Below are 25,748 nucleotides of genomic sequence, written 5' to 3'. Positions count from 1 at the left end.
AAAATAATTGCTGTACAAAATATAGCTTTATTAACAAAAAGTCCTCTACATAATTATCAAAGTTTTCTTTACCAACTTCATCAACAGTGTCATGTTTGACATCCTCGCCATGTTTCTTGGTAAAGTTCTTCGCAACCTTGTAACAGGATTCTAACCCAGCCATGAGAGTGGATACCCTGTAAAAAAATTCTCTTGAACAATATTTTGTAAATAGAAACAATTTTTATATGAAAAATTAATTCCAAATCTTGGAGCTACACCCAAATGCCTTTACAAGGTTTTAATTAAGATGAGAGACTGAAAAGTGTGAAACAGCTCTGCCTTTGGCAAAGTCAGACACAACACAGTTGAGTTGCCCTATTTCCCTGATCCTACTCGTTATGTATTACCCAGTGCCATCTACTGGCTAGGTATAAAACATCACAATGGGCAATAATGTGGCAGTGTGGGTGTTTAACTTTTAACATCTTTCATCATTAATAACTCTGGTTATAATATCCATCTAATAATAACCATTAAGAATGAGACAGACTGCAAAGAATCATGTAATAAATAGAAACATTAACTTGGAGCATTATGTTATTTGCTCATTTACACAGGTCAGACAATAGAATATCTTAGCATGTACTATTCACAGCAGCTTAAGTGCCAATTACCTCAAAAGTGCTTTGGAATTAAAGTATAACATTTGTGTACAGAAACCAAAGATGGCTCTATGGTGTCTTCTGCACATACAGCCATTTTTTCTTTCTTCTCATTTTGCACTTGCTAGGCATTCAGCTAAACAATATGGAGTGATTGCTTAGCAGCTTGTGAAAGCTTACCAAAGCTATGGGTTTTCCAGACAATTTATTAGCATAACTTGCTGCACTGGTAATTAACTTGTGCTGTATTGTTGCTCAGTAACTCCACTTATCTCTGTCTGCATTTCCTGAAAGCATGCCACTAACAATGTTGAGTGTTTTCTCTCTTGTCACACCATGCACTTTCACTATTGAGACAGCTGTGTAAGTTGCAATACTTAGGCTGGAGTCACTGGATTCTCTCTATTAACCTCACTTCGCCACAATATGGTAGAGTGTCTTTCAGTGTAATCTGCTCAGAGTATTCCATATCTCTACTATCTAAGCCTACACCAGACTTGTGGCTACATTCTGCTAGTGATTCAGTGGTTTTCCCTCACCATGCCACAGATTGTTCATAGTTGATTTTGCACACCTGACTGGAAGCTGACTAGCAGGCCTGTTGTGTGGTTGAGTGGTTTTCCCCACTATGGTATGCACCGTTAATAGCTGACTCTGTTAGTCATTTAACTGAGGCCTATGGCTATATACAACTTAAATAAATACCTACAAATCATCTAGATGGACATGCAATATTCTTCTTTTTATGTCCTCTTGATTTCAGAACACAGGTTTTATTCCCTGACACCACAGGTGTTTTTTTTTAACAGCTAATATGCATCCCTGAGCAGGTCTGCTGTTCCAGATGGATGAAGAGATTTGGCACCCTCAGTCAGGTCTCCCATGCCTGTGGATTTGGCCCCTAAGGCCTGTCATCTAGTAATCCAGGAAACACTCCCAGAATGCAAAGGGATAATGGTACACAGGTCAGGTTTGCCTTTGTATTATGGTGCATGTTAACTTGTTCAATGCTTAATTCCCCAAATCCTAACATTTATCCCGAAACTGCAAAACATAGATGAGTCCACTTGTGTTGGACTCCTGTCAGGCCTGATATATTGCAAGCCTGTTCAAGATGCTGCCCTGATATAGATGTCTCTGACATATAGTGACTTCAGCAATAAGTGTTGTAGAACTGAAGCTTTGATGCCAAGCTTACCTTCCATGCATTGATGGCCAGATGACTCTGGGATAACCTTGTGATTGAACCCAGGACTTTTGCCCAAAGTCATATCATTCCCATCTCGTAAATGAAATGACTTGCATCCTATTAAGGTCTCAGTACTACAGTACTGGATGGCGGTTATCCGATCTTCAGATCAGAGTTTCATATGTCACACAAAAATATGAAAAGTAACAATATAAATGCTGCAACACACTGGCTTCCTTAAGGTAAAAGACTCTTGCCCAGACTCTTACCTCTCACTGGATGGGGCACTAAGCAGAGAGTGGGTGCTCCCTTCATTAGCTTGGCACTCGAAAGCTTTTTGCCAGAGGGAATGAAAAGCATGGTGTCTGTCCTTGCATGCTCTGATTGTTCTGGGACAAGAGGGGAGGCAAAAGTCTTTATTCCCAGAATAGAGGGCCTCCCCCTGGCAAAGCTCATCCCACCTGCTTGGTATTGTTGTTTGGCTGTTTTTAGAGCTCAGGTCCAAACCAGGGGCACTACAAATTCCATATATACTTTTTTCTTCTTTCGATGTGTGCTTCCCAAATGCTTTGTAAAAACTGAGCTCCCATGAATTTTTTAATAAATCAACTGTTTTCACTTATGACAACCTGGCTTTGATTTAAAGCATAGTGAACACCGTCTGCATCTATGATTGTGTTGATAAAACATATTCTGGTTTTCTTTCACATGAATGAATCTCAAAAAGAAACACACTGTATTTCCATATGGTTTGACATGTTTTCATTTTCAAGCTTTGCCTCTTTCTCCCTCGCTGTTGAACTCGTGCCAATGAAGGACAGTCAATTTATCAGATGATCGTTTACCTTGTCTCTCCCCCACGTTGCTAGCTTTTGGCTGCTAGATAGTATGATCAGACAGCTCCATTATTTCCATTTGAGGACAGGGAGGCCAAAGGGTATTACGTGTCTGGCCAGCAAACTGGAAAAAATTAAAATTCAGTGTGAGATCACATAAACTGACTAGAGTTGTACAGTCTCTTAATGCTGATCTCTCTCTATTTAGCTTTTTGACATGTTTTGTCTCAGGCAATGCTGTAGCATGGCCTGGCCTTGTTTTGTAAATATCGTAGATTCTGAGGCCATGTCAGTCAGATGTGCATTGACCTGTAGAAGGTCTCAGTGTGACAGCTATGTCACAGTTTTCAGAACTGAAAGTCCATCTGCACTTTGGTGAGTTTTACGATCATGTTACCAGGGATGGTTCAAGTCTAGTATCAGGTAAGTGCCCTATTCATTTCAGTATAGAGTCTCTCAGTGAGTTAATATTCACTGATAGCAAAATGGTATAAAGCTAATAAAGGTGATAAATCTGAAGATTTAAGCAATAGCACATGAGCAAGGTTTGGGTTATACCATATGATATACATTTATCTGCTATAGCAGTGGTAAATGCAGTTTGACCAAATGTAATTTGTCTTCAAAAAATTTAGCTTTTTATTACTTGGTTTCAGTGGAACGTACAACTGCTAATCATCTACTCAGCAGTGTTAAAAAAATGTTACAGTTTTGTGAGGTCTTAAAGGAAAACAAAAGAGGGGCCAAGATTGTGCCCTAAGGTACTTCACAGTGGAGAAACTAAAGAAGTTTTCAATCCTAGCAAAGAGAGTCAATTTGTTTTACTAACTACTGTGCCACTCTACAGTCGTTTCTTTTTTTCTGATGCAAAGAAAATCAACACAAACACCAAAAAGCAGTTGCAGACAAACATGTCAAAGTTTGCTCAACTGGAACCAGAAGTCATCCAATATCCATTAGAGGCAAAAAAAAAAAAAAAACCACAAAAAAAAAAAAAAAAAAAAAAAAAAAGAAAAAGGTTTTGATTTTATTATGACAACTGGCCAAATGTAAGCTTCTAAATTCATGTATTGCTGAAATCTTCCATACTTTTTAAATATAGTGTTAATTTGGTGCATGTAAAATTTCAACCCACTGTAATTCTGAATTAAAATAAAAATAAATGGAAAATATCTGCCTCAACACACTGAAATATTTCCTCCGAAAGAGGAAATGCCAAAAGAAATTGATGTTGTGAAAAAGTGAGAGATTGTACACCTTTAAAGAAGTATGTAAACATTTAGCTCCAATTAATATTAAAAATTGACGTAAAAATTGCTACACATTACCATGCGTGACTTCATTTTTTAGTTTTGCTTTTCATAAAATAGTTTGAAGGCCACATTTTAGGCTTTTCATCTACATTGTAAGAGTCTGTAACAAGTACCTTCTTCATACCAAATCCTATCAAAGACTCTATCAGGAATGTAAGCAACTTTCATGTCATCTTCCATTACAAAACATAACCGGCATGTTATTCATATAACACGTAAGCGCACAGGGTTGTGTTTTTTTTGTGAATTAACATCCAAGAGGAATAAAAGTATCTATGTATCTATGTATCTATGTATCTATGTATCTATGTATCTATCTATCTATCTATCTATCTATCTATCTATCTATCTATCTATCTATCCTTACTGGACTCAATCTTTAATATTTTTCTTTTTTTAATTTATTTACAATACACTGGTTTTAGCATTTGATTCTAATCACTGGTTTCCTTCACATCTGAACACCACAGATTAATCACAGCATTGCAATTTCAGTGCTGCTCTTAACAATCCAAGAAGTGAATGTGCATGAGGCCATCTACTGGCAGAGAAAAAACAGTGCATAGATAAATAGCTAATGAACAGCTGATGGAACCTCTTGCAGGACTGACAATTAACAGCTCCTGCAGTCATGCAGGAAGATTGAGGAGAGACTGCTACTTTAGTAACCATTTTTAATAGCTGTGTTTTTACATTTGAATGTTGAGCAGTGTTTCTATTGGACAGAGTGTGTAACTTGCTTGTGATAAGGAAGATCATGGTTCAAGGCACCGAAATTCTGATTGGAGTGTGGTGCACTTCCAATTTCAGGCACTGCTACTAAATAGAATTTAAAATATTTGATTAATACAAGTGACTCTGGATATGAATGAAATCGTAAATGAGTGTAGGTGTAGGAAGATTTTGAATATATTTTCAACAGGTCTCTGTCTTCACAGTGGATTGTTTATAGGTCTCTGTAAATAACAGTAACATTTTGCAACATCAACAATTTTCTGAAAAAAATAATTGCACATTTTCTTGTGTTTACGTCTTTATTTTCTCTGAATAGAAACTGGAATGTTTACTTTTTTTTAGATATTTCAAAAATATTGTGTGTAATGTATAGCACAAACATTCACATTCTCTATGTTTAGTGTGTAATGAGGGTGTAATAGCTGTCCACATTTGGTGTACCATTTAGATCAGGGGTGCCCAATACATTGATAGGTAGTATGGTAGTATGAGGCATAACATTATGGCCACCAAACAGGCAAAATATTATGACCACCTGCCTAATATTGTGTTGGTGTTGGTTTATTGTATTGGGTTTGCTGCCAAAACAGTCCTGACCTGTCGAGCATTAACAGCATTTACTTCTTCAGCTATTTAAGCTACAGTTGCTCGTCTGTTAGAGCAAACTTGGCGAGCCGGCCTTCGCTCCCCGCGTTCATCAATGAGACTTGGCCACCTACGGTCACAGGTTCACCCTGGTTCCTTTACTGGACCACTTTTCATAAATACTGACCAATGCAGGCCAGGAACTTCCCACCAGAGCTGCAGTTTTGGAGATGCACTGAACCACTCGTGTAGCCATCACAATTTGGCGCTTGTCAAACTCACCTAAATCTTTACACGCCCACTTTTCCTGCTTCTAACACATCGACACTGAGGACAAAAACACTTGCCGTCTAAAAATCCCACTAAAAATCCCACTAACAGGTGCCATGATGCAGAGGTAATCAGTGTTATTAATTTACATTATTCAATCATAATGGTATAAGGTCATTATGTTATGCCTGCTGCGTTTTATATACAGTATATAAATATATATATTTTAATATAGGTAGATCATTGTGACTTGGGCATTTTAAAAGTTTTAAAATTTTCGAAGGTTTAAACGTACACGCGTGCTGTTGACTCTTTATCTCGAGCTGTGACAAATTGGCCCAATCTGGTGGCATCAGCAACTTCTGTGGGTCCATCAATGGTTTACATTTGACACTGTTCCTTATTTGGTAGTGTGCTTCAGTGTCCCTACTATCAAAGAAAGATAGCAGGAAAAAAAAAAAAAAAAAAAAAGAAACAACTTCTTGAACTTCTTCCATTTAGGTGATGATGACCTTCTTTCCAGCCATACTCATCATACTGCAAAGTGTCCAACAATGTCTTGGAGCTGTAATCGTCTTTGAGATAAAACGTTTTTAAATGTACCTAGTTTTTATGACTTTATCTGAAAGACGCAGTGTCGCCCATTTCCTCAATAAAAGTCAATCGTATAAGATTGATGGTGGTATTGGGTTCTCTTCAATCGGAGACCACTCTGTGTAGCTGGGGATTGCTCCACATCAGCAGCCTAACAGTCCATGAAGTTACTGAGCAACTCAAAAACTTTGAGGATTGATTTTGGATTGTATGAACAGTTGTGCATTTAAACGCACACATTTCACTGCACACCTGAACAATGATGGAAGTGTAATAAATGAACATCTGATGCCACCCACATGAGGATGGGCTCCTTTTTGAGTCTAGTTCTTTTTGAAGGTTTCTTTCTCACACTCAGTTTTTCCTTGCCACAATCGCCACTGGCTTGTTTATTAGTGATAAACTTACAATTATAGGGAATAAACTTAAAGGCACTAAACTTGTACATAACTTTATAACCGCTTTATCTCTGTAAAGCTGCTTTGAGACAATGACCACTGTTAAATGCGGTATACAAATAGAAATGAACTAAAAATAGAAAATAAACTGTAAACAAAAAAGGAAATATACAATGTTTCATGGTTAAATTGACTATGCAGACAAAATGGTTGTTCAAATTAAACCATGAGAATTGACTGCAAAGTTTTCCTCGCATTCATTTTACTGTATGATTCTGTAATTCCGGGCGCCATTTTTGCTCTCGAGCCCACGTTTATTTCTCAGCAAACTCTGACACCATATCATAACAACACCGTGCATTTCCACGTGCTGCCTGCCGTGTCATTAGAGGCTGAAGTCAGATTAGAGAAGCCGTTCTCTCACTGTGCGCGCGCCACCACCTCAACATGCCCACTCCCGTTACCCGGAAGTAAGCAGAATTCCCAAAGATGGCGGAGCAAGGTCCAATGGCGATAGCTATGCGGCTAAGAAATCAACTACAGAACGTATATAAACTTGATCCTTTACGGAACGAGGTGAGTAAAAGCAAGCTTGTTGGGACGCGGCACAGTCGCTCGTGCACGCGGATCTACCGAGGGCTCACGATCGGATATAAATAGGGCTCGTGCAGCCGCGCACTCGTCCGGACTGCGGGGAGAAGCGACGCGGACTGCGCGAGCATGCAGCGTCTTTGCGCAGGCGTAAGTGTGGATGAATCGAGCGTGCCGTTGTTCACCATCGCGAGGCTGTATTTTTTTTTTTTTTAATACGTCTTTGTTTTGTTTTGTTTTAATGGAGGAGGGGGCGACTAACATGTGCGCTATAGAAATTATAATATGGAGATGAAGTCTGAAAAATGTGTCCCTCTGACACGTGCATTTCGCTGTGCGAGGTCGAGAGAACGTGTCCATCCTCGCGACGGGAGAAAAGATTGTTCTGTTAGCTGGTTAGCACGACCGAACAAGTGCATCCATGGGCGTCAAAGCCGCCGCCGCCTCCTCCTCCTTTCTCCTTCTCCTCCTCATGAATTGATTTCGAACTGTATTCGAGGACGAGTAGTACATATCGTCACACTAAAGCACTCGCATGAAAAGAAATGAATGAGTAAAAAAAAATAATTTGTAGCTCTTACTCTGGCCTCGGAGCAGGTTCGTGCTGTAGCTTCATCGAAGACGCTTTACTCCGCTGCTTCCCGAGACCGCGGAGGCTGCGCGATGTTCAAGCTTTCAACACAACACACCACGAGCCTTACGTTTAATCCTCAACCCCTGGAACGCCACATTTATAAACACACCTGCTAAATACCGGTGCAGAATTAGATTTTAATACAAAATTTGTGCTTGCTCTTGGTGTTTTGTCATACTTTCACCCCCCCCCTCCACCGTCCTCAAATGGCCCGCGCTCCACGTGCAAACGTGTTTCCCTTTAGCTTTGGTTCATGCACGTTTTGCACCCAGTGGTTCCCAAATCTTTAGAGAAAAGTCACTACAATATACTCAAAAAGGCTTAAGAAGTCGCTGGGTGACGTAGTTGGTTGTTTGCATATGAATTAAATCGTTATTTGCATCAAAACCGCAGGTTTTCTGAGGTCATTTAAAATAGGATGACAAATCATTGCTGATTATTGCAAATTTGCTTATTTATATTAGTAAAAGGTTGAGAGATTGCATGCTTTTGAGTGTGTAACAAAAAATATTCAAGCTCTGAGTCGTTGGAAGGTTTGGTGCTTTTTTTCTGGACAGTGTCACTGGAAAAAACATTTCAGAGCTTTTTTTTATTCAATAATCTATAGTGTGTGCTTTATCATTTTAATTCGCTATGATTTGTGCAGCTCGAGTTCTTGCAATTTGATTTATTAATTTTTTTCCTCGTACCGTGTACACCTGTCTGTCCTGCCGCAAAACAACTTCTCCCTCTTGCAAGGAGTCGTGGGCATCATCAGTGGTCCACAGATCTTTGCTTCCAAAATCTTCTGGAGATAACAGACCACTCGGTGACCTTTTGAGATATTTAAATTCAACATACTATGATTTGGAAAGCGCTATTTGTAATGTTGGACATTATTCAGGAACATGTACTCTAGGTCCGAATATATGACATTTCTTATTTTACATACCATAATTATGTACAAATGTGGGCACAGTGGTCATTGATCGGCCACATGCTGCTATGCAATGCACAGGCTGACATCTCAATGTAAATGTAGTAACTGTTTCAATGTAATCAACACAGTAATGGTGTGATACAATGAAATATCAGTTAAAAAATATTAGTTGAAAATATAAACATCATTGAAACACTGCTGTCAAATTAGTGGAATTGACTCGTAATTCTTTTGAATGCTTGTAAATTTAGTCCAGAGAAGTGTGTAGGTGGGGCAAGCAATGGTGGTCAGGGATTGGTCACCGGAAACAATGATCATCTGATTGATGAGCTTTTAATAACATTGGCTCACGCAAACGCAACTCAGTCAGCCTTTACACACTGGTGGTGAGTCGACAAAGCCTGCTGCCTATAACTCGTTAGCAGCTGTTATGTGAGCTGGAAAGCCATATGGAGTGTAGAACAGAAGCTACTGTGTTCTTAGCAATTCCCTAGATTTGTTGCTAGGCTCTTTATAATATATATGTATAAATACTTAGTTGTTAAAAGCAAAAATGACATTGTGTATTCAGTTCTAATCCTACTTCTATACAGCATGTTCATTTGTTTGGGCTTTGTTTCTCTAGTATCTCATTTGATTTTTATTTAACAGGAAGAAGTGAAGATAAAAATCAAGGACCTGAACGAACACATTGTGTGCTACCTGTGCGCAGGATATTTCATCGATGCCACGACTATTACCGAGTGTCTTCACACCTGTAAGTTCCTTTGCATGTGACCCTGGGGGGACAATACTTGTAATAGTTTTGAACATGTTCTACCAGTCTTTCAAATCCTTGCTTGCAATCAGAGCTCTCTGGCTTTACCTCTGTTCCTACACTTTATCTAATCAAAAGTTACCAACATGGTTTGCTTTACTTTAAAACACACATTTTAACTCAGCAATAGCTGATAATTAGCTGATTTATTGAATATGGAGTTTGGGGAACATGTGCAGGCAGAGTTTCTCCAGAACAAGGGGACATGTTCAATGGGGGTTATAAGTCGATAGAAGCTGTCACCAGTCAGATTTATGTTCTAGAATTTGTAGCCTGTCCTACATTGTTGGCTGTGCACTCCGAACTGAAATGCAACAACAAACATTAGTCAACATCTACCACATTACAGACTTTTCTCTACATGTTTCAAACTATTTCCTGCTTTTGGTGTTGCCAGTTATTTTCATTGACAGGCACAGTGAGCAACAATATATATATTTAGACCCTTTTTTTTGTTTGTTTGTTTTGTTATTTAATATATTTCCTGTGCATATAAAATTCACAGCATATGCATGCTTTTATTTAGAAATAAAATTTAAAATAGTCTCATACATATAGACACTATTACAAATACATTTTATGTAACCATCATAAATATAAGTTAAATCACTTGGCACCTTAAAAAGCACCTATAATATAAAAGGCATTGTGTTTACTGTAGTTTGGATAATAATTGGCAGTCATGGTGATGGTGAAGGAAAGGTTTAGCTAAAACATCTCTGTTATAAAATGAATTGAATTAATCATAGAACAACTAATCATTTTCGGACACATTCTCAGATTAACAATAAGGAACGTAAGAGAGAAACTAGCAGAGCAATAAGCAATACACTGCATTTAGCGCTGACTGCATTTGAACAGAAAGATTTTGACACAAGGTCATGATTCCTCTTCTAATGTCTAGAGGAAAAAAAAGGATCATGTGTATGATCACCATACCCACAGTGAAACCGAAGGTGGAAGCATCTTAATATGTAGCAACTTTGTTTAGCACACGGCATTATACGTTATTAAAGGAAAAATGACTTGAGTGAATGAATTTAATGTCATCAGTCAAAAATCTGTGGAAAGGACAACTCAAAAAGGCCAGGCATAATCTAGTCAGTCTTCACATTTGAATTCCACTGAGGATGTAAAATTGAGTCTATCAGTGGGACACTTGTAACCTTGAAATTGAAGATGATTTGCTAAGAGAAATTGGCTTCTAACTTGAGAAAGCTTGAATTGAATATACTTTAAATATATAATAAGTGTATATGTTAAAAACATTTTTTTGTTTCTGTTTATAAGTATCTACTTTTGCCTACTTATAAGTACAGTAATCCCCGTTTATCGCGGTGGTTACGGTCCGAAACCGCCCACGATAAACGGACGCTAACTCAAAAATGCTATTTTACGTATACAGTACCGTACTGTATTACCATTTGACTTAATTTTATAATTAATAATGATATTTTTATTGATAGATTGCATTATTTCAACATAAAACGCCATAAAAACAATTCCCTATAAGTTTATGGTCTATGGTGCTATCCGTGAGAGACCAGGAAAAAAAACGAATTAGTCATGTGGCAAATGCAATTCCACGATAAACCGGGGGCGCGAGATTCGAACCGCAGTAAAGCGGGGGATTACTGTATATATTTTGTGTCTAGATTACCAGAAGTGGCCCACTAGTCCATTGCTGTATGTGCATTAAGCATAGACACTAAATAAAGGAAAAACGTAAATAATTGTATCTATATTTTCTAGGGCATATTGTAATCTTTATTTGGTCGATATTATCAATAAATTATGATGGTGTGCTGTTATAGCAAAATAATTAACAATAAGGCATGTGATGCTGTTAGAAAAGAATCAGCTTTAGAGTGCTCATGCATGTCCAGCAATGATTTTTCTTTTATACCACAGTATTGTGTCAGCAATTGCAATTTTTAATTGATGAAAGTATTGATATATCCTACTTTTCAACATTTAGAGTTACATGTGTTCTTGCTGCTCTGTTCAGTTGTTGTCACCTGCCTTAAAAAATACATCTCTTTATATTACCAAGAGTCAAGCAAGCGGAAGGCAGTCTGTCTTGTGGTCGGTGAACTTGTTGACACTGGCGACTCAATATTTATGTCTGTTTACAGAAAAAGCAGCAGCGTGTGTGGTTTTCTGTGTTGATTTAAGGCATGCTTAATCAGTTTATTTATTCAAACCGAATTCAGCAGCTTTGTAGTAGAAATTGATTTGTGACACTGTTTTGTTTCTGTTCTAATTTTACCATTTTCTATTATTCTTGTCTTTTCTCTCTAGTTTGCAAGAGTTGCATTGTAAAATACCTCCAAACCAGCAAATATTGTCCAATGTGTAACATCAAAATTCATGAAACACAGCCTTTGCTAAATCTTAAGCTGGATAGAGTAATGCAAGATATAGTTTACAAACTTGTTCCAGGTCTACAGGAAAGTAAGTACCCCTTAATCTGCATTAGAACAATGTTAGTTTTGAAATAACAAATGCTTACAATATTTTAACAGTTTTTTTTTCTTTTTCATTTTTCTTTTTCAGGTGAAGACAAGAGAATCAGGGAATTTTATCAGTCAAGAGGTCTTGAGCGCATCATACAACCGTTAGGGGATGGTAAGCACAAACATTTTAAGCTTTATGTAAAACAAAGTTGATTTGGCTGACACAAAAAGATGCTGTGTGCCAGTGATTTATCCTCATTGCCTTTAGCCTGATCCAGTCTTTCACTTATAGACGTAACATCTTCAGAGCCTGAATTAGGCACAGTGGCAAACTGCTTTGCGCTTATACCCAAAACTTTTTTGTTTTTTTGAACATACGTTTTAATTTTTTTCTTAACTTCTGTATGAGCCGAAGTGAGCTTACATTATGTGTATGTTGGAAAACAAATGGTTGCAAGTAATTGGAAGGATTTGAGGAAATGTTTATAAAAAAAAAAGAGGTGCTTTGGCGAAAATGAAATACAGTGGTACCTTGACCTACGAGTTTAATTTGTTCCGTGGACGAGCTTAATTTGCTCGCACATCAAATCAATTTTCCTCATTAAAAATACTTAAAATGGCATTAATCCGTTCCAACCCTCAAAATGACACCCTGTTTTTATGTTTCATGTTATTAAATAAGGAAAATACATTTCTAAATAACAAATCTTTTATAAAAACATAACAGAAAGAGAATGTAAAGATATAATAAGGTTTTATTCAGTGTATTTACCTTGGAGATGAGACGACTTGAGCTAACGAAAACGCAGGTGGGCGGGGGGGTTGGTAGAGGCGATAAGCGGAGGGAAAACTCGTTTTTACTATCACTACTGTACACTACGTATCCCTAAACTTTTAATTTTTTACTTTTTTTTCTTTGCTTATCTTAATTTTTGTCACAATCTTCGCTTTCTGGCTTCGCTACGCCATCTAGCAGCGGCATCTCGAGCTCGTACCTCCATTTTTTGAGGCTCGCGTAACAAAGCAAAAAATTGACCACTCATACCTCAGAAAACTCGTACATTAATGCACTCGTAGGTCAAGGTACCACTGTACAATTCTTTCATTTGATTGTTTGAATCAGTTTTGTTTTTATTTTAGTTTTTTGTTCTAATGCTTATAACATCGGAAAGTTGCTGATTAAAGTTAAAGTAAAATAAAAAATTGACCCAAAGGTGCCTTAGGTAAAATCTGTCATGATTTTCATGATTGGGTCTGTGATAATTAATTGGCTTGACATTTGAATGATTCCTACCTATTTTTCATGAAGCTTTTGTCTGGAGACAAGAAGTCAGTTTTCCAAACAGGTCTTAAATATGTCCTAAAGCCACATCTTAACCCAGTGTTCAGTGTTTTCCAGATTTTCTATATGAATTTTAGGTTGTACAGATATAGCGTAAAGAAAAATCACCTATGGCACCTTTAAATGTGAAATTTTTACAGTTGCAAGGCAGCACAAGATTTTGTTTCTATATGAAGGGGGAAAAAAAATGATAAAATATCACAGATGTTTTCTGTTTGTTTCTACTAGACTCATTACCAGATAATACAGGATTACCATACACCAGCTTCGATCACTCTAAAGCCCATTTCTACAGATATGATGAACAGGTCTCGCTATGTCTGGAGAGACAAAGGTAAGTTTCAGTCTTGCTCAGGAAAACAAAAAAACGTGTAAAGAGTATGATTTACAATCACAATTAAGCTTTCCTGTCGGTTTACTCTGAAGTCATCATCTGTAGCAGTTGTCATTTGTAGACAATAGCAGTAGTTCTACTGTTATGGGTGTGATGTTTGTAGTGTGTGAGTATGATAAAGGAGTTGTTTAGCATAATACGCTTAGCATAAATGCTACAATTTCAGTATATTGTAATATGAGCAGATGAAATCTAGGCTCATGGATGGGACATATTTGATGTGAACCAACTGAAATGAGAATTTGGAATATAATAAGAAAACAATTCCCTTCCTACAACCTCAGCTTTTATTATTGACCTGGTGTTTGATTTGTCTGAATGTACTTACAGGTCTTAAAATTTATATGGTTCTAAAAAAAGGGTAGTGGTTTAGTACTGTGGTCTGTGGTTATGCTTAATATCAGCATGGGTGTGATTCGATGAAGGTGTGAGTGCTGTCAGTAATCACAGCCCATATTCAGTATCGTTTCATGGTTGCGGCGGAAATATTGCTTTTAAATAATAGTTCAATGAACAATAAAATGAATATAGAGTTATTAGTGTCATTTCTGATGCAATATAGAGAAATGTTCGGTTCATTTTTGGATCCCAAAGAAGCCACAATTACTTCATAGCTAGCTAACTCGCATTGATTTGTAGTTCCTGTTAAAAGAGCTTCCGTTGAAATTGTTGTCTTATCGTACTAATAATATGCGTTTATATTTTTAACCGTTACATATCTGAAAAATATAATTGGCCATGTCCGGTGATCTTATAGCTCACACTAGGTTACTGGTCATTGTGGTGAACCACAGGCAAGCGACATGATGCACCCAGTAAAGCGTCCAGTTAGGAGAAAGATGACACTTTAGGAACGCTGCTTAACCAATCAAAGGGAACTGAAACTTACTGCTGTATAATTTAGGGCTGCATTTAATGATATTTTAATAATCGATTAATCTGACGACCCCCACCCCTGAATAATCAATCAGATTTAAAAAGAAAATTTTTTTTTTTTTTTCCAAAGTAGATGTCTTGCTTATTATAACAATATAAAATCACAACTCAAGGTATTTATGTATAAAAGTGTACTTTAAAAATGGTAAAGCCCCATATATTTAAATTGGGCATTTCAAAGCTCATTGAGGAGTGCATGGGGGATTTAAATCCTTTAAACTAATTCACTCATGCTGGGTTATTTCTATAAAAAAAAGATTTTGACTACAATTTGTGTAAATCAACATTTTGTATTTTTATTTTTTTTTACTATTTTAATGATAATTGCACCATTTCCCATGAGGACTATGCAGTTTTTGCTTACCGTGCCTTCATCCGTCACACCAGTGTGTTTTCTTTTTATGTGCCAGTGCATCACTGTGATACTTCCATGCCCAGGCTTCTTTGTTGTGTTTACCGTAATTTTCGGACTATTAAGCGTACCCAAATATAAGCCACACGCACCGAATTTGACACAGATTTTTATATTGAACATAAATACGCCGCACCTGTCTATAAGCCGCTGAAACTAATGAACTTTACACAGGCTTTAACGAAAGACAGTGTCTGTTACACGACTTGTATCTAAACAGTAGCGTACCAAGAAAGTCATTGTTTACTGTCTTCCTCCTTCCTTTGACAACAATTTCAAGTTTTTCTTTTGGCATCGTCGTGTGTTTAAAAATCACCATCGGTGAATCTTTTCTCCCGATGCCGTTCAGCTCAGAACACAGGTGAAGTGCGTTTTTTTTTCATGCCTGGTTGTTTTCAGCGTGACGAATGATTCGCATTTCCTGTTGACAGTCCGAGTGAGCGGCAGGTCAAACGTCAGAGGAACGTCATCCATATTTATGATGTGGTGCGGCCCGATTCAGTGGGAGCGTGATTTAATATAAAGAATTTAATTGGTTCACCGTTGGTTTTAGTTTTTTGGTATAAAGCTTGTGAAACCGGGGAAAAAAAAACAACATAAATTAGCTGCTTCAATGTTTAAGCCGTGGGGTTCAAAGCGTGGGAAAAAAGTAGCGGCTTATAGTCCGGAAAATACGGTAATATAAAATGCTCCCATGCCTTGAATGACTTGGGACGCACACTTTTTCCTGCTGCCAGTTGACCTGTACTCTCCGCCATTATACAAGTGGCTGTGTTATCTTGCCGTCACGATAACCCTTAATTTGAGCAGCGCAACTAATCGTTAATGGCATAGGTTGTCAACAAATAATCAATTATTTTCGAGTTTATCGTTCAGTTGTAGCAGCCCTAGTATCATTAATATTAAAAAAATTATGACTAAACTGGCCATCAGGTTAATACGAAATATTCACTGCACTGTGCAGTGCCTGTTAGAACCTTCCCAAGGTGGCAGCAATACAAGAACAGCGATATACTCTTGATTTTGGGCAAAAAAATATTGCATGAATATTAAATGTTAAAGTTCCTTTAAGTAGAAATTCCTGCTTTGTATCCACATTTATGAACATGGCAGCATATTAGAAGTGGCATGTTCACAGAGCATGCGCCATTGTTGGTGGCTGGTTTTAGTGGTAAAGCAATCAAAGCTATTTCCCCTTGTCTTGTGTGGTTTACACTGAAATATACACACTTGGCAGCTGTTATGTGATACTTCAATGTCAAAAATAGATTAGTAATTAGTAAATGTATTCATAGAATTCTATTATTAGTCATCCCTAGAATTCCCTTATTAGTCATCACTACTGTTACTGTATGAGTCAGCATTGTAGCTGCAAAATAGCAGTTAAAATTTACTCTATCAGTAAGCCATGCAAGATTGTATTCAAGAAAAAGTGTGTGTGTGTGTGTGTGTGTGTGTGTGTGTGTGTGTGTGTGTGTGTGTGTGTGTGTGTGTGTGTGTGTGTATATATATATATATATATATATATATATATATATATATATATATATATATATATATATATATATATATATATAAAGGGGTGTAACGGTACACACATTTAATTCTTTTGGAATAGTGCTTTCAGTTCGTTATGCACGTGTACGAAACGCAATCCTTTTTATGTGCGGAACATATTTGATAAACTTAAAATCATAAACAACAATGCCAAGGGTCTAAAAAGAAACTACTGAGGTTACTTACTCTGTACCAGGAGAAATAATTTGTTTTGCGCATGCATGAAAATGCTAAAGAATTCATAGCGTTAGCCACTAACCAGGATTCTTTAGCGTTTTATGTCCAACTTTATGTCCAACGTCCAATTTCTTTTAAAAGGACAAAATCCTGACAATTCCACATATCGAGGGATGGATGAATAAAGGACGGAAGGAAGGAAGACATTTGTTAAAGTATGCTGAAATAAGTAGAACAGTTAAGATCATATCTTTAGAAAATTAAATATTAAATGTAAAATACACACTTACATACACATCTGTATTACCCAAATGGGGTCTAACAAATGTAAACTATTTATTTTCCATTTATTTAATTTCATTTAATCCATTCAATTTCTGCTAATTTAATCGATTAATCAATATAAAATAAGTTTATTACATTCAGTTGGTTAATTCTATTTTATTTGAAAAAAACTGAAACTGTTGATGTTAAATCATAAATTTTATATATGTATATTAAACATTTATACATTAATATAAAAACAACAAGCAATTTTAAGTTTATTTCCCCTTACCGTACCTTAACCTTAACCGCGAGGTACCAAACTGTGAATTTTGTGTACTGATACATCCCTAATATACATATATACTGTGTGTGTGTGTGTGTGTTTTTATTTATTTATTTTTATATATATATATATATATATATATATATATATATATATATATATATATATATATATAAAATTATATACATACACACGTAATATGACGGTAAATGAGGAATATCTGCTTTAGATATATAAAATATCTGCTTTATACAATATAAAAATGTTGGGTCTCCTCACTTTTCCAGCCATTGCATTGGATGTCGTTATATACAGTAGCATAAAAAACTGTTTCAGCCTCACAATCCCCTTATACACAAAGCTTGCTTCATGAAGATATCGTTTACTTGGGTAGCATTTACAGTTCAGGTTGAGTGGCCTGCTATAGCTCTCTTTGACCTCAACCCTATTGAGCACTTGTGAATTGGGTGTATTGGAATGATAACTGACCCCCCAGTCCGCCTCACTGCATCAGTATCTGACCTTATTAACACCCTTGTGGCTGAATGAGCACAAAGCTTCACCACACTCCAACATCTAGTGGAACATCTTCACAGAAGTGTGAAGGTTATTATAACAATTAATGGAAGTAATATAGTAGTGGAATAAGAGGTTCAAAACAGCACGTGAGTCTATTGGTCAGGTGTCTAAAAAATGTTTGCTCATATAGTGTATATTATATTAAAGAGAGACGCTAAATTGTTCTTATAGGGTTTTTTTGAAAGATTGCATATGGGAAGCACGTTTCTCCTAAATGTCTTTTTTTGCTTTGTTTACTCGTTATTAAGGCATTAAAGAACAGCTGGAACAAAATCAGGAATGCTTCAAAAAAAAAAGAGATGCACAATGTTATTGTTAGTTTGCTACATGTGGTTTTAAAACCTTTAAAGCTTTCACAGGCATGTTATTTACTTATTTATCCATTACGTAATATAACCACAGCTACAAGTCTCTTTGCATTTGTGGCAATTTAAAAGTTTTAATGTATCAAACCAGAGCATGATGTTTTTACCATTTTGTCGTTGCAGTTCATCGTTATCTGGAAAAGACAAAAATAAATTAACATTACAGGTAAGGCACGAAGAACTGGATAGAAATAGGTTTGTCTGTTTATGGCATTTGTAGTTATATATGTACATAAATTGCATCATGTCTCTCAATGTTAATAGCCAAGTTCCTTTGTAAAGTCCGTTCATGATTCATGTTTGTTCATGATTCTGGTGAAAAAACATTTTATCTAAGCAATGATGAAAGGTGAAACTGATGCTGTGGTGAAAAAATGCACAATATGACCTTTTGTTTTCTGTGAAAAATCTGTATGAAACTAAATTGATAATGCGTACTGGGTTTGCTCACATGCGGAAGTAATAGAGTTTTTGGTCTACAGCCGTGGACCAAGTTTTGAGAATGACCAATATAAATGTGAGTCTGCCCCTTATGATGGCAATTTGAATTAGGGCTGCTGCTATCGATTATTTTAGTAATGAAGTACTCTACCTATTATTCCATCGATTAATTGAGAATTTGGATAAGAACTTTTTCTTAATTGAAGAGCAATACTAGACGGGTCTCTTAAAAGGAAAAAGTTTCCTTTATTGAAAAAAATAACTTTTGATTGCTGAAATTGCATACAAGAATGTCTGTGAAAACTGAACCAATTTATTGCATTGAATATGCTACCTTTAGATTCACATTTAAGCGTAGGGTTGCTTCTCAGTCAAGGGAGTGGGCTCACTCTCAATTTCGCCTGTGAACAGCCATGAATAATGAATGGTACAAAAACATCCTCCGAGAGCCCCTTCTCCCAACCATCCAAGAACAGTTTGGTGATGCTTTTCCAGCATGATGGAGCACCTTGGTATAAGGCAAAAGTAATAAATAAGTGGCTCTGGGAACAAAACATTGAAATTTTGGGTCCATGGCCAGGAAAACTCCCCAGAACTTAATCTCATTGAGAACTTGTGGTCAATTCCCAAGAGGTGGGTGGACAAACAAAAACCCACAAATTTTTGACAAACTTCAAGCATTGATTATGAAAGAATGGGCTTTCATCAGTCAGGATGTGACCCAGAAGTAAATTGACAGCATGCCAGGGTGAATTGTAGAGGTCTTGAAAAACACTGTGAATATTGACTTTTTGCATAAACTTAATCTATTTGTCAATAAGTCATTTTAATCTTAAAAAAATGCTTATAATTATACTTCAGTATACCATAGTAACAGCTGACAAAAGGATCTAAAAACACTGAAGCAGCAGACTTTGTGAAAATGTACATTTGTGTCATTCTCAGAACCCTTTGGCCACAGCTGTACAGTGATGGGACTTTTAGTATACGGTGGAACCCCGGTGTACGAGATTAATTACCCGCTCGTGTTCCCATATACTCGTACTCGCATTAATTTTTTCCATAAGAATTAATGTAAAAGTAATTCATCCGTTCCCAGACCTCAGGCGATCGCTTATTTTTTCCTTAAAAATGTTTTATGCCTAATTTAACACACAAATATACTTGTAACAAAGTATAAACATAAAGTATTAAATGATAAAGAAATAAATAACTTTTTGTTCTTTATGATTGTACTTACTATTGAACTAGACGTTGCAGATGATCTCGTGTGCGTACTTTTCTACAATTTCTCTCTTTTTCAATGGTTATTCTTTTTGGCGCTATACTTCTTGGGACCCATGATGCTAAACATATAGTGAAATAAAACAAAAACACTATAAAAAGAGACAAAAAGCACAATATTCACAAGAGAACGGCGAGAACGCACTCAGGACAATGTCTATGAAGCGAATGAGCATAAAGCGTGGGGACTGGAACCAAATGCATCAAAAGAAATGCTTGTGTTCCTGAAATATGCTCGTACTCCTACAAAGATTTTTACCACTTGTACACCGATATTCTCAGAATACAAGGCACTTGTACACCGGGGTTCCACTGTATATAGTCAATGTCTCCCTCACTACTCCACTATCATTGCAATGTCCACTCAAATAGGAGACAAATCCTTTTAAAAGCTTTTTCTTCTTACATCTTTATTGTGTCATTGTGAGTTCTTGTGGCATGAGAGTCCTCTGGGCAAGTGCTGTTAGCAGGTTTGAGAGCTGCGTTTAATGCTAAAATTGTTTAGGACTAAAGCAAATAGTTTTCGAATCAGGACTTTAGCTAAAACTCACCACCAGAAGCTGACCTGTTGTTTTTTTGTGATTGAGGAACCTAAATGTCCCCTCTGTTTTCCACAGCAGAAGTTTGTGCGCTGCTCAGTCCGAGCTGAAGTCAGACATCTGCGCAAAGTTCTATGCCATCGACTCAACGTAGAAAGGCATCAGGTTTGTCTCTTAATTTATTATCTTTATTCAAATAGCCTTGGTTACATATTATGTTAATCACCACTGTTGAACGAGTGCCTCAGTATCTTGCTGGCGATTACAGTTGTATATTTTTTTCTCTATTGTCTTTGTGAATTACGAGCTGACAGCACAGCTAAAGGCAGATACAGAGCACTTGCCTCACAGCATCACAGAAATGCTTTAGGCAACCTAAATGACAGCACACGAGTGTTAGCCTATCGGGCATGCTTTTACACACCGAGCGTTTCTTAGCATTAGCGAAAGCAGTAGTGGTGCAACAGTGATAATAATCAGAGATATCAAACAGCACAGTTTCCCAACCACCCAGCAGGAAGTGGTAAACACCATGCAGCTTTTTTGCAGATGGTTGGCTTTTTTAATTGATGGTTTTGCAAAGTGAAATGAGTGCAGTACAGAAAAAAATAAGAGCTTTCTCTTTTTAAGCCTCTTTTAAAAATCGTTCCACCATTTCCTGTTAGTTCCAGTTCAATTATTGTATAACAGAATAAATCTTGCACTTCAGGACTATTTTTATGCAACTTTTCTGTAAATGAATATATAATACAGCAGAGAAAAGGGACTGTAAATACTTTGTATACTGCATTAATACTTGCATTTTGTAGTATCAATTATAATAATAATGATTATTAACGCAAGGTATATAAAATGCACAAATCAGGTATAGCTTATTAGAGCACTCAGATATTCTAGTACAGGGATCCACAACCACCAGGCCACGGACCAGTACCGGGGCCTTGGATTATTTGGTACCAGGCCGCAAAGAAAACTTCTTTTAAACTTTTGTTTAAAAAAAAAAAAAAAAAAAAAAAAAACCACTCCCACTTATTCTGTATCATTAACATTTTCATTATATATGTAACAATTAAATTATTAATTCAGTCATATAATATGTATAAAAGTAACACACACACACACACACACACACTCTCTCTCAGTACTTGCATCTTGTGTCACCTTTTTTCACCACACTCTTTTGTGTTCTCATTGTGTTAGGTCCAGATGCTTTTTAATAATGAATCTCTACCTGATCACATGACCATGAAGCGTCTCTGGCTGTCGCACTGGTTTGGAAAGGTACTGCCATCTAAATCTACGTTACATTTCAAAGGCATTTTAATTTAGAAATTAAGCTACTTTTTCTACTCACTATGTATTTATACAATATTTAAAGTGAGAGACGAAGAATCAATGTTTTAACTTGACATTTGTTGGTGCCATTTTCATCTCAACCCAATGTCTTGTTTGGTCTTGAGTATATAAACAAGTTATAATATGATATATGATATCGATTAAACGGTGTGGACAGTGTAGTTGCTTCTGTAGTTTTACGGCTCATGTTATGTCTTTGTGCTTAGTAGTCTAAATATTTCTTTTTTTTTTTCCCGCTTTCTTTTAGGCTCAACCACTGGTTCTTCATTATGCAATCAAGGACAAAAGAGCAAGATAGGATAGTATAATAATATCTACTGGTGTAAATATTTTGTATCACATTCTATTTTAATAGGTTTTTCTCTGCATATATATACTTATTTTTGTTTTGTATTTTTGAAAAAAATAAATGTAAGTGTAAAAAAAAATATTGCTGTCTGTCTTTTTTTTTATCATTTTAATTGTTATGTAAATGTTTCCATTTGTAATATTTAACTGATAATAAAGCAAAATTGTAGCTGGGGGCGAACAAATAAGAGGCGTTGCGATTCTGAATATGAACACACGAGGGCGGCATTGTCACGTGTTTCAGAAACACGACGCAGCGCAAAGTCCCACGTTTCCATTACATAAACAGTTAATTCTAGTCTGTAGAGTTTGAGATGTAATGGCACGTTAGAGACCTGTTTTTTCTGTAGCACGTAAGACTATAATGCTTTATGTGGGATTTATATGACTTGTATTAGTTGTGACAATTTAAAACTAGTAAAGAGATTTAAATAATAATATAATCTTCCTGTCGCATTTAAATTACTTTTTTTTTTCTCGCCAAAATTACATAAAAAAGGAATTATGTTTGTTTATTTATGATTTTTTTTTTTTTTTTTTTTTAGCAGGTATTTCTCAGGAAACTTTGAGTGAATCCCAGTTTGGTTTTGACAAATAGATTTACAATTTTAGATTTCGATTTATTTATTTTTCAACCTTCTTTGTCATTAACAAATGTTTTATAAAGTTGTCATATTTTTTATTTGAAATAATAACAAATGATTATGATTATTAATGATTATAATTATTTGAAAGTTATATTTTATTGTGTACAACGACAAATAACGCGTTTGAGCAGATCTAAAAAAAAATAATACTTTAAATAATATTATTATTCTCGTAGTTGTAAATATTAAAATTTTGACCTTTTTTAATTATTACAAATTATTACATTTATACCATAGAGTGTAAACGTTAGGGTCTGTCGTAGAATAGTTTATACGGAGATTGTCCCCTTAATTTCCAATCAGCTTTGTATAAACACACACACACACACACACACACACACACACACACAAAATGAACACACCAGTCAGAGTAAACATATATTGCGGGACAGTTTGCGCTTGGATTTGCGTATATATATATATATATATATATATGTGTGATTTTTCAGCGATTTTGAAAAGTGTGTGTGTGTACACACACACACACACACACACACACACACACACACAGATTTATTAAGATATCGCAAAAGAAAGAACCATAGCTGCTCGATACTTTTCCCTTCCCCGCAGTGCGGACTCGTTTCTGGCCGCTTTGGTCTTCTCCCCTCCCGGCCATGCGCTCCCAAACATCTACTTGACTTTTCAACCTCTACTATTCCAAGCCATTAAGCCAATTGTGCTGTGCAGCGCTCTGTCTTCTTCCTGAGCAAAACGTCTTTGCCTTGATCTGCTCACAACTGATCCAAATGAAGCGAAAGATATTGAGCAGAAGGCCATTCGGCTATAGTGCGGATGCGGGGAGAGAGAGAGAGAGAGAGAGAGAGAGGGTGACAGACAGACAGAAAGAAAGTGAGAGAGAGGCAACAATCCTCCCATTTCTTTAGGCTTCCCATTGAGATGTATTCATTAGGAGCCCCATGCTAATCTATTGCTATTCATGGGCGTTTTTAACACACGCATTTTAAAGGGGCCCCAGATGCGCGACTCAGACTGTTTATACGAGGCAAAGGCGGGTTAACCTAATCAATCATGTTGACTAGTTTCAGTCGGGGAAAATTCGTAAACCATATGTCCAAAAGGGGAAAGCAAGCTTTTTTTTCACCAGGCCCCGAGCCTAAAAGTCCGCGTGACAATTGTTTTCTTTTATTCCCTTTCCTTTTCTTTGCTTTGCTTTTCTAGAAAGCACAGGAGTGTGTGTGCTGATAGGGGGCTTGTTCAATTGCCCCTAATTGAACTCCAACCACTTAACCACTTAACTTACTAACCACTAAAAGACGAGGTGTTACAAATATAGGGATTGCAGCCTCAAAAACCCGAGATGCATTATTATAATTTTTCCATGACATAACTAAAATTTCCTTATTCGCAAACTACATAAAAAAAAAAAAAAAAACAGTTTGCATTATATATAAGATTACACCGGTTTATATATCAATATATCACTTCAATACACAAGCTGAAATATCATATAACCTTTATTTACATAAATGGTGATTAAATAGAATGTTACAATAACTTTTCTCGCGTAAATGCATCATAAGTTGATTTATACACACAACCTTGCCCCCTGTTTGTTTTGGATCATTTGGTTATTAAAAACTGGCTTTTCATCCAGGGTAAAGAACCAGAATTACTAATGCGGGAGAAAATGTTCCAGCAGTTGCCATTGGGAATATGAATCCATTTCCCAGCGAAATGACAAACACTAATAACGAATAACGCGACTGACATCTTTCTTAACATTGTATAAATATAAATATGACTATATACTTGAGAAATTCGTTTGGAAAGAAAAATCACATTTGGCAGATGCGTATCAATAGCAGCTATAACATGTGATGCCACTGACGAACTGCGTAAAGAAACAATTGCACAAGTTTCCCTTCATATTACGTGGTATTTATAACATTTTTTGAAATATAAAAAAAAAAGGACATACACATGTTGCATTTGTGATCTTGTACCACAATAACTAATCAATTTCTCAGATTCCTACTGAATGCAAAAATCCTTTTCAGCTCGGGGGGGTGTCAGTCGTGGAGGCTTTTACAATCCTTGCAATAAATTAAAACATGAAAGATTAAAAGAGAGAAAAAGAAAAAAGAGAAGAAGGGGTGGTGGTGGTAGTGGGGGAAAGCATCCTTTCAATTCTTAAGTTCTTCCGCAATGTTCAACATTCGTGCAAAAGTTGTGTGAATAAAAACGGATGTTCCTCTGCTGTTTAGAGCAACGAGCAAGTCATCAGCACTGAAAAGAGACCCCCGGTATAACGGGGGGAAAAAAACCCACTCAATCGTCCACCTCAATCTCCTCGTCCTCTTCAGAGAACTCGTCTGTGGTTTGGCCTCGGGATGAAGGCGGCGACTGTGGAAACACTCTGAGACCGTGTGCTGTCGGGGACGCGCTCGGTGAGATCGGGCCCGAGCCGCCGTGCGCATCGTCCATGTCCTCCATAGACACGAGTTTCTGCAGCGTCTGCGGGGGGATCTTCTTCAGCGACTCGACGTCCGCTTTCATCTCCTCCAGATCTCGTTTGAGCTTAGCCCGTCGGTTCTGAAACCAGGTGATGACCTGTGCGTTGGTGAGGCCGAGCTGCTGCGCGATCTGGTCACGATCAGCCGGTGAGAGGTATTTCTGGTACAGGAAGCGCTTCTCCAGCTCGTAGATCTGATGGTTGGTGAAAGCCGTGCGCGACTTCCGCCGCTTTTTCGACACCTGCCGCTGGCCGAACGCGTTCACGTGTTCCCGACCTGCCAATAAAGCAACACCAAGAACAAAAAAATCATTTCACAAATTATCATCAACCTAAATAAATGTTTTTATAACTGCTTTAATAA

General features: G+C 36.8%; 2 protein-coding genes and 1 long non-coding RNA gene across 7 annotated transcripts in view; 1 reads left to right on the top strand and 2 right to left on the bottom strand.

The window, feature by feature from the left end:
* Positions 1-7: 7 nt before the first annotated feature.
* On the bottom strand, positions 8-9,346 carry LOC124386449. 3 transcript variants are annotated; one of them, XR_006925924.1, is made up of 4 exons: positions 7,737-9,346; positions 2,103-2,793; positions 1,843-1,995; positions 8-176 (listed from the first exon to the last, which is right to left on the bottom strand). It is a non-coding gene; the product is annotated as an uncharacterized LOC124386449 (long non-coding RNA). The 3 variants fall into 3 exon arrangements; XR_006925925.1 differs by having other exon boundaries at positions 1,843-2,793; positions 7,737-7,872; positions 7,968-9,346; XR_006925923.1 differs by having other exon boundaries at positions 1,843-2,793.
* Positions 6,965-22,341, top strand: pcgf1 (polycomb group ring finger 1). 3 transcript variants are annotated; one of them, XM_046850300.1, is made up of 9 exons: positions 6,965-7,140; positions 9,360-9,465; positions 11,827-11,979; positions 12,082-12,153; positions 13,552-13,657; positions 18,417-18,459; positions 20,639-20,722; positions 21,758-21,838; positions 22,161-22,341. In XM_046850300.1, exons 1-9 carry the CDS (start codon positions 7,054-7,056, stop codon positions 22,209-22,211), a joined length of 783 nt encoding a protein of 260 aa, XP_046706256.1. In that variant the 5' UTR covers positions 6,965-7,053; the 3' UTR covers positions 22,212-22,341. The 3 variants fall into 3 exon arrangements, with proteins under 3 accessions (XP_046706256.1, XP_046706255.1, XP_046706257.1); XM_046850299.1 differs by having other exon boundaries at positions 6,968-7,140; positions 20,636-20,722; XM_046850301.1 differs by lacking the exon at positions 6,965-7,140 and adding an exon at positions 7,152-7,305 and having other exon boundaries at positions 20,636-20,722.
* A 2,027-nt stretch (positions 22,342-24,368) lies between these two features.
* Positions 24,369-25,748, bottom strand: part of lbx2 (ladybird homeobox 2) — a 3,028-nt gene continuing 1,648 nt past the window's right edge. The window contains exon 2 of the mRNA XM_046849797.1: positions 24,369-25,661. Coding sequence (XP_046705753.1) covers positions 25,201-25,661 — 461 coding nt within the window. The 3' untranslated portion in view covers positions 24,369-25,200. The remainder of the gene's footprint in view (positions 25,662-25,748) is intronic.

Source organism: Silurus meridionalis, chromosome 5 (genome assembly GCF_014805685.1).
Source record: "Silurus meridionalis isolate SWU-2019-XX chromosome 5, ASM1480568v1, whole genome shotgun sequence".
Classification (NCBI taxonomy): Eukaryota; Metazoa; Chordata; class Actinopteri; order Siluriformes; family Siluridae; genus Silurus; species Silurus meridionalis.
The sequence above is the reverse complement of the archived record's forward strand: the minus strand, read 5'-3'. Positions and strand labels throughout refer to the sequence as shown.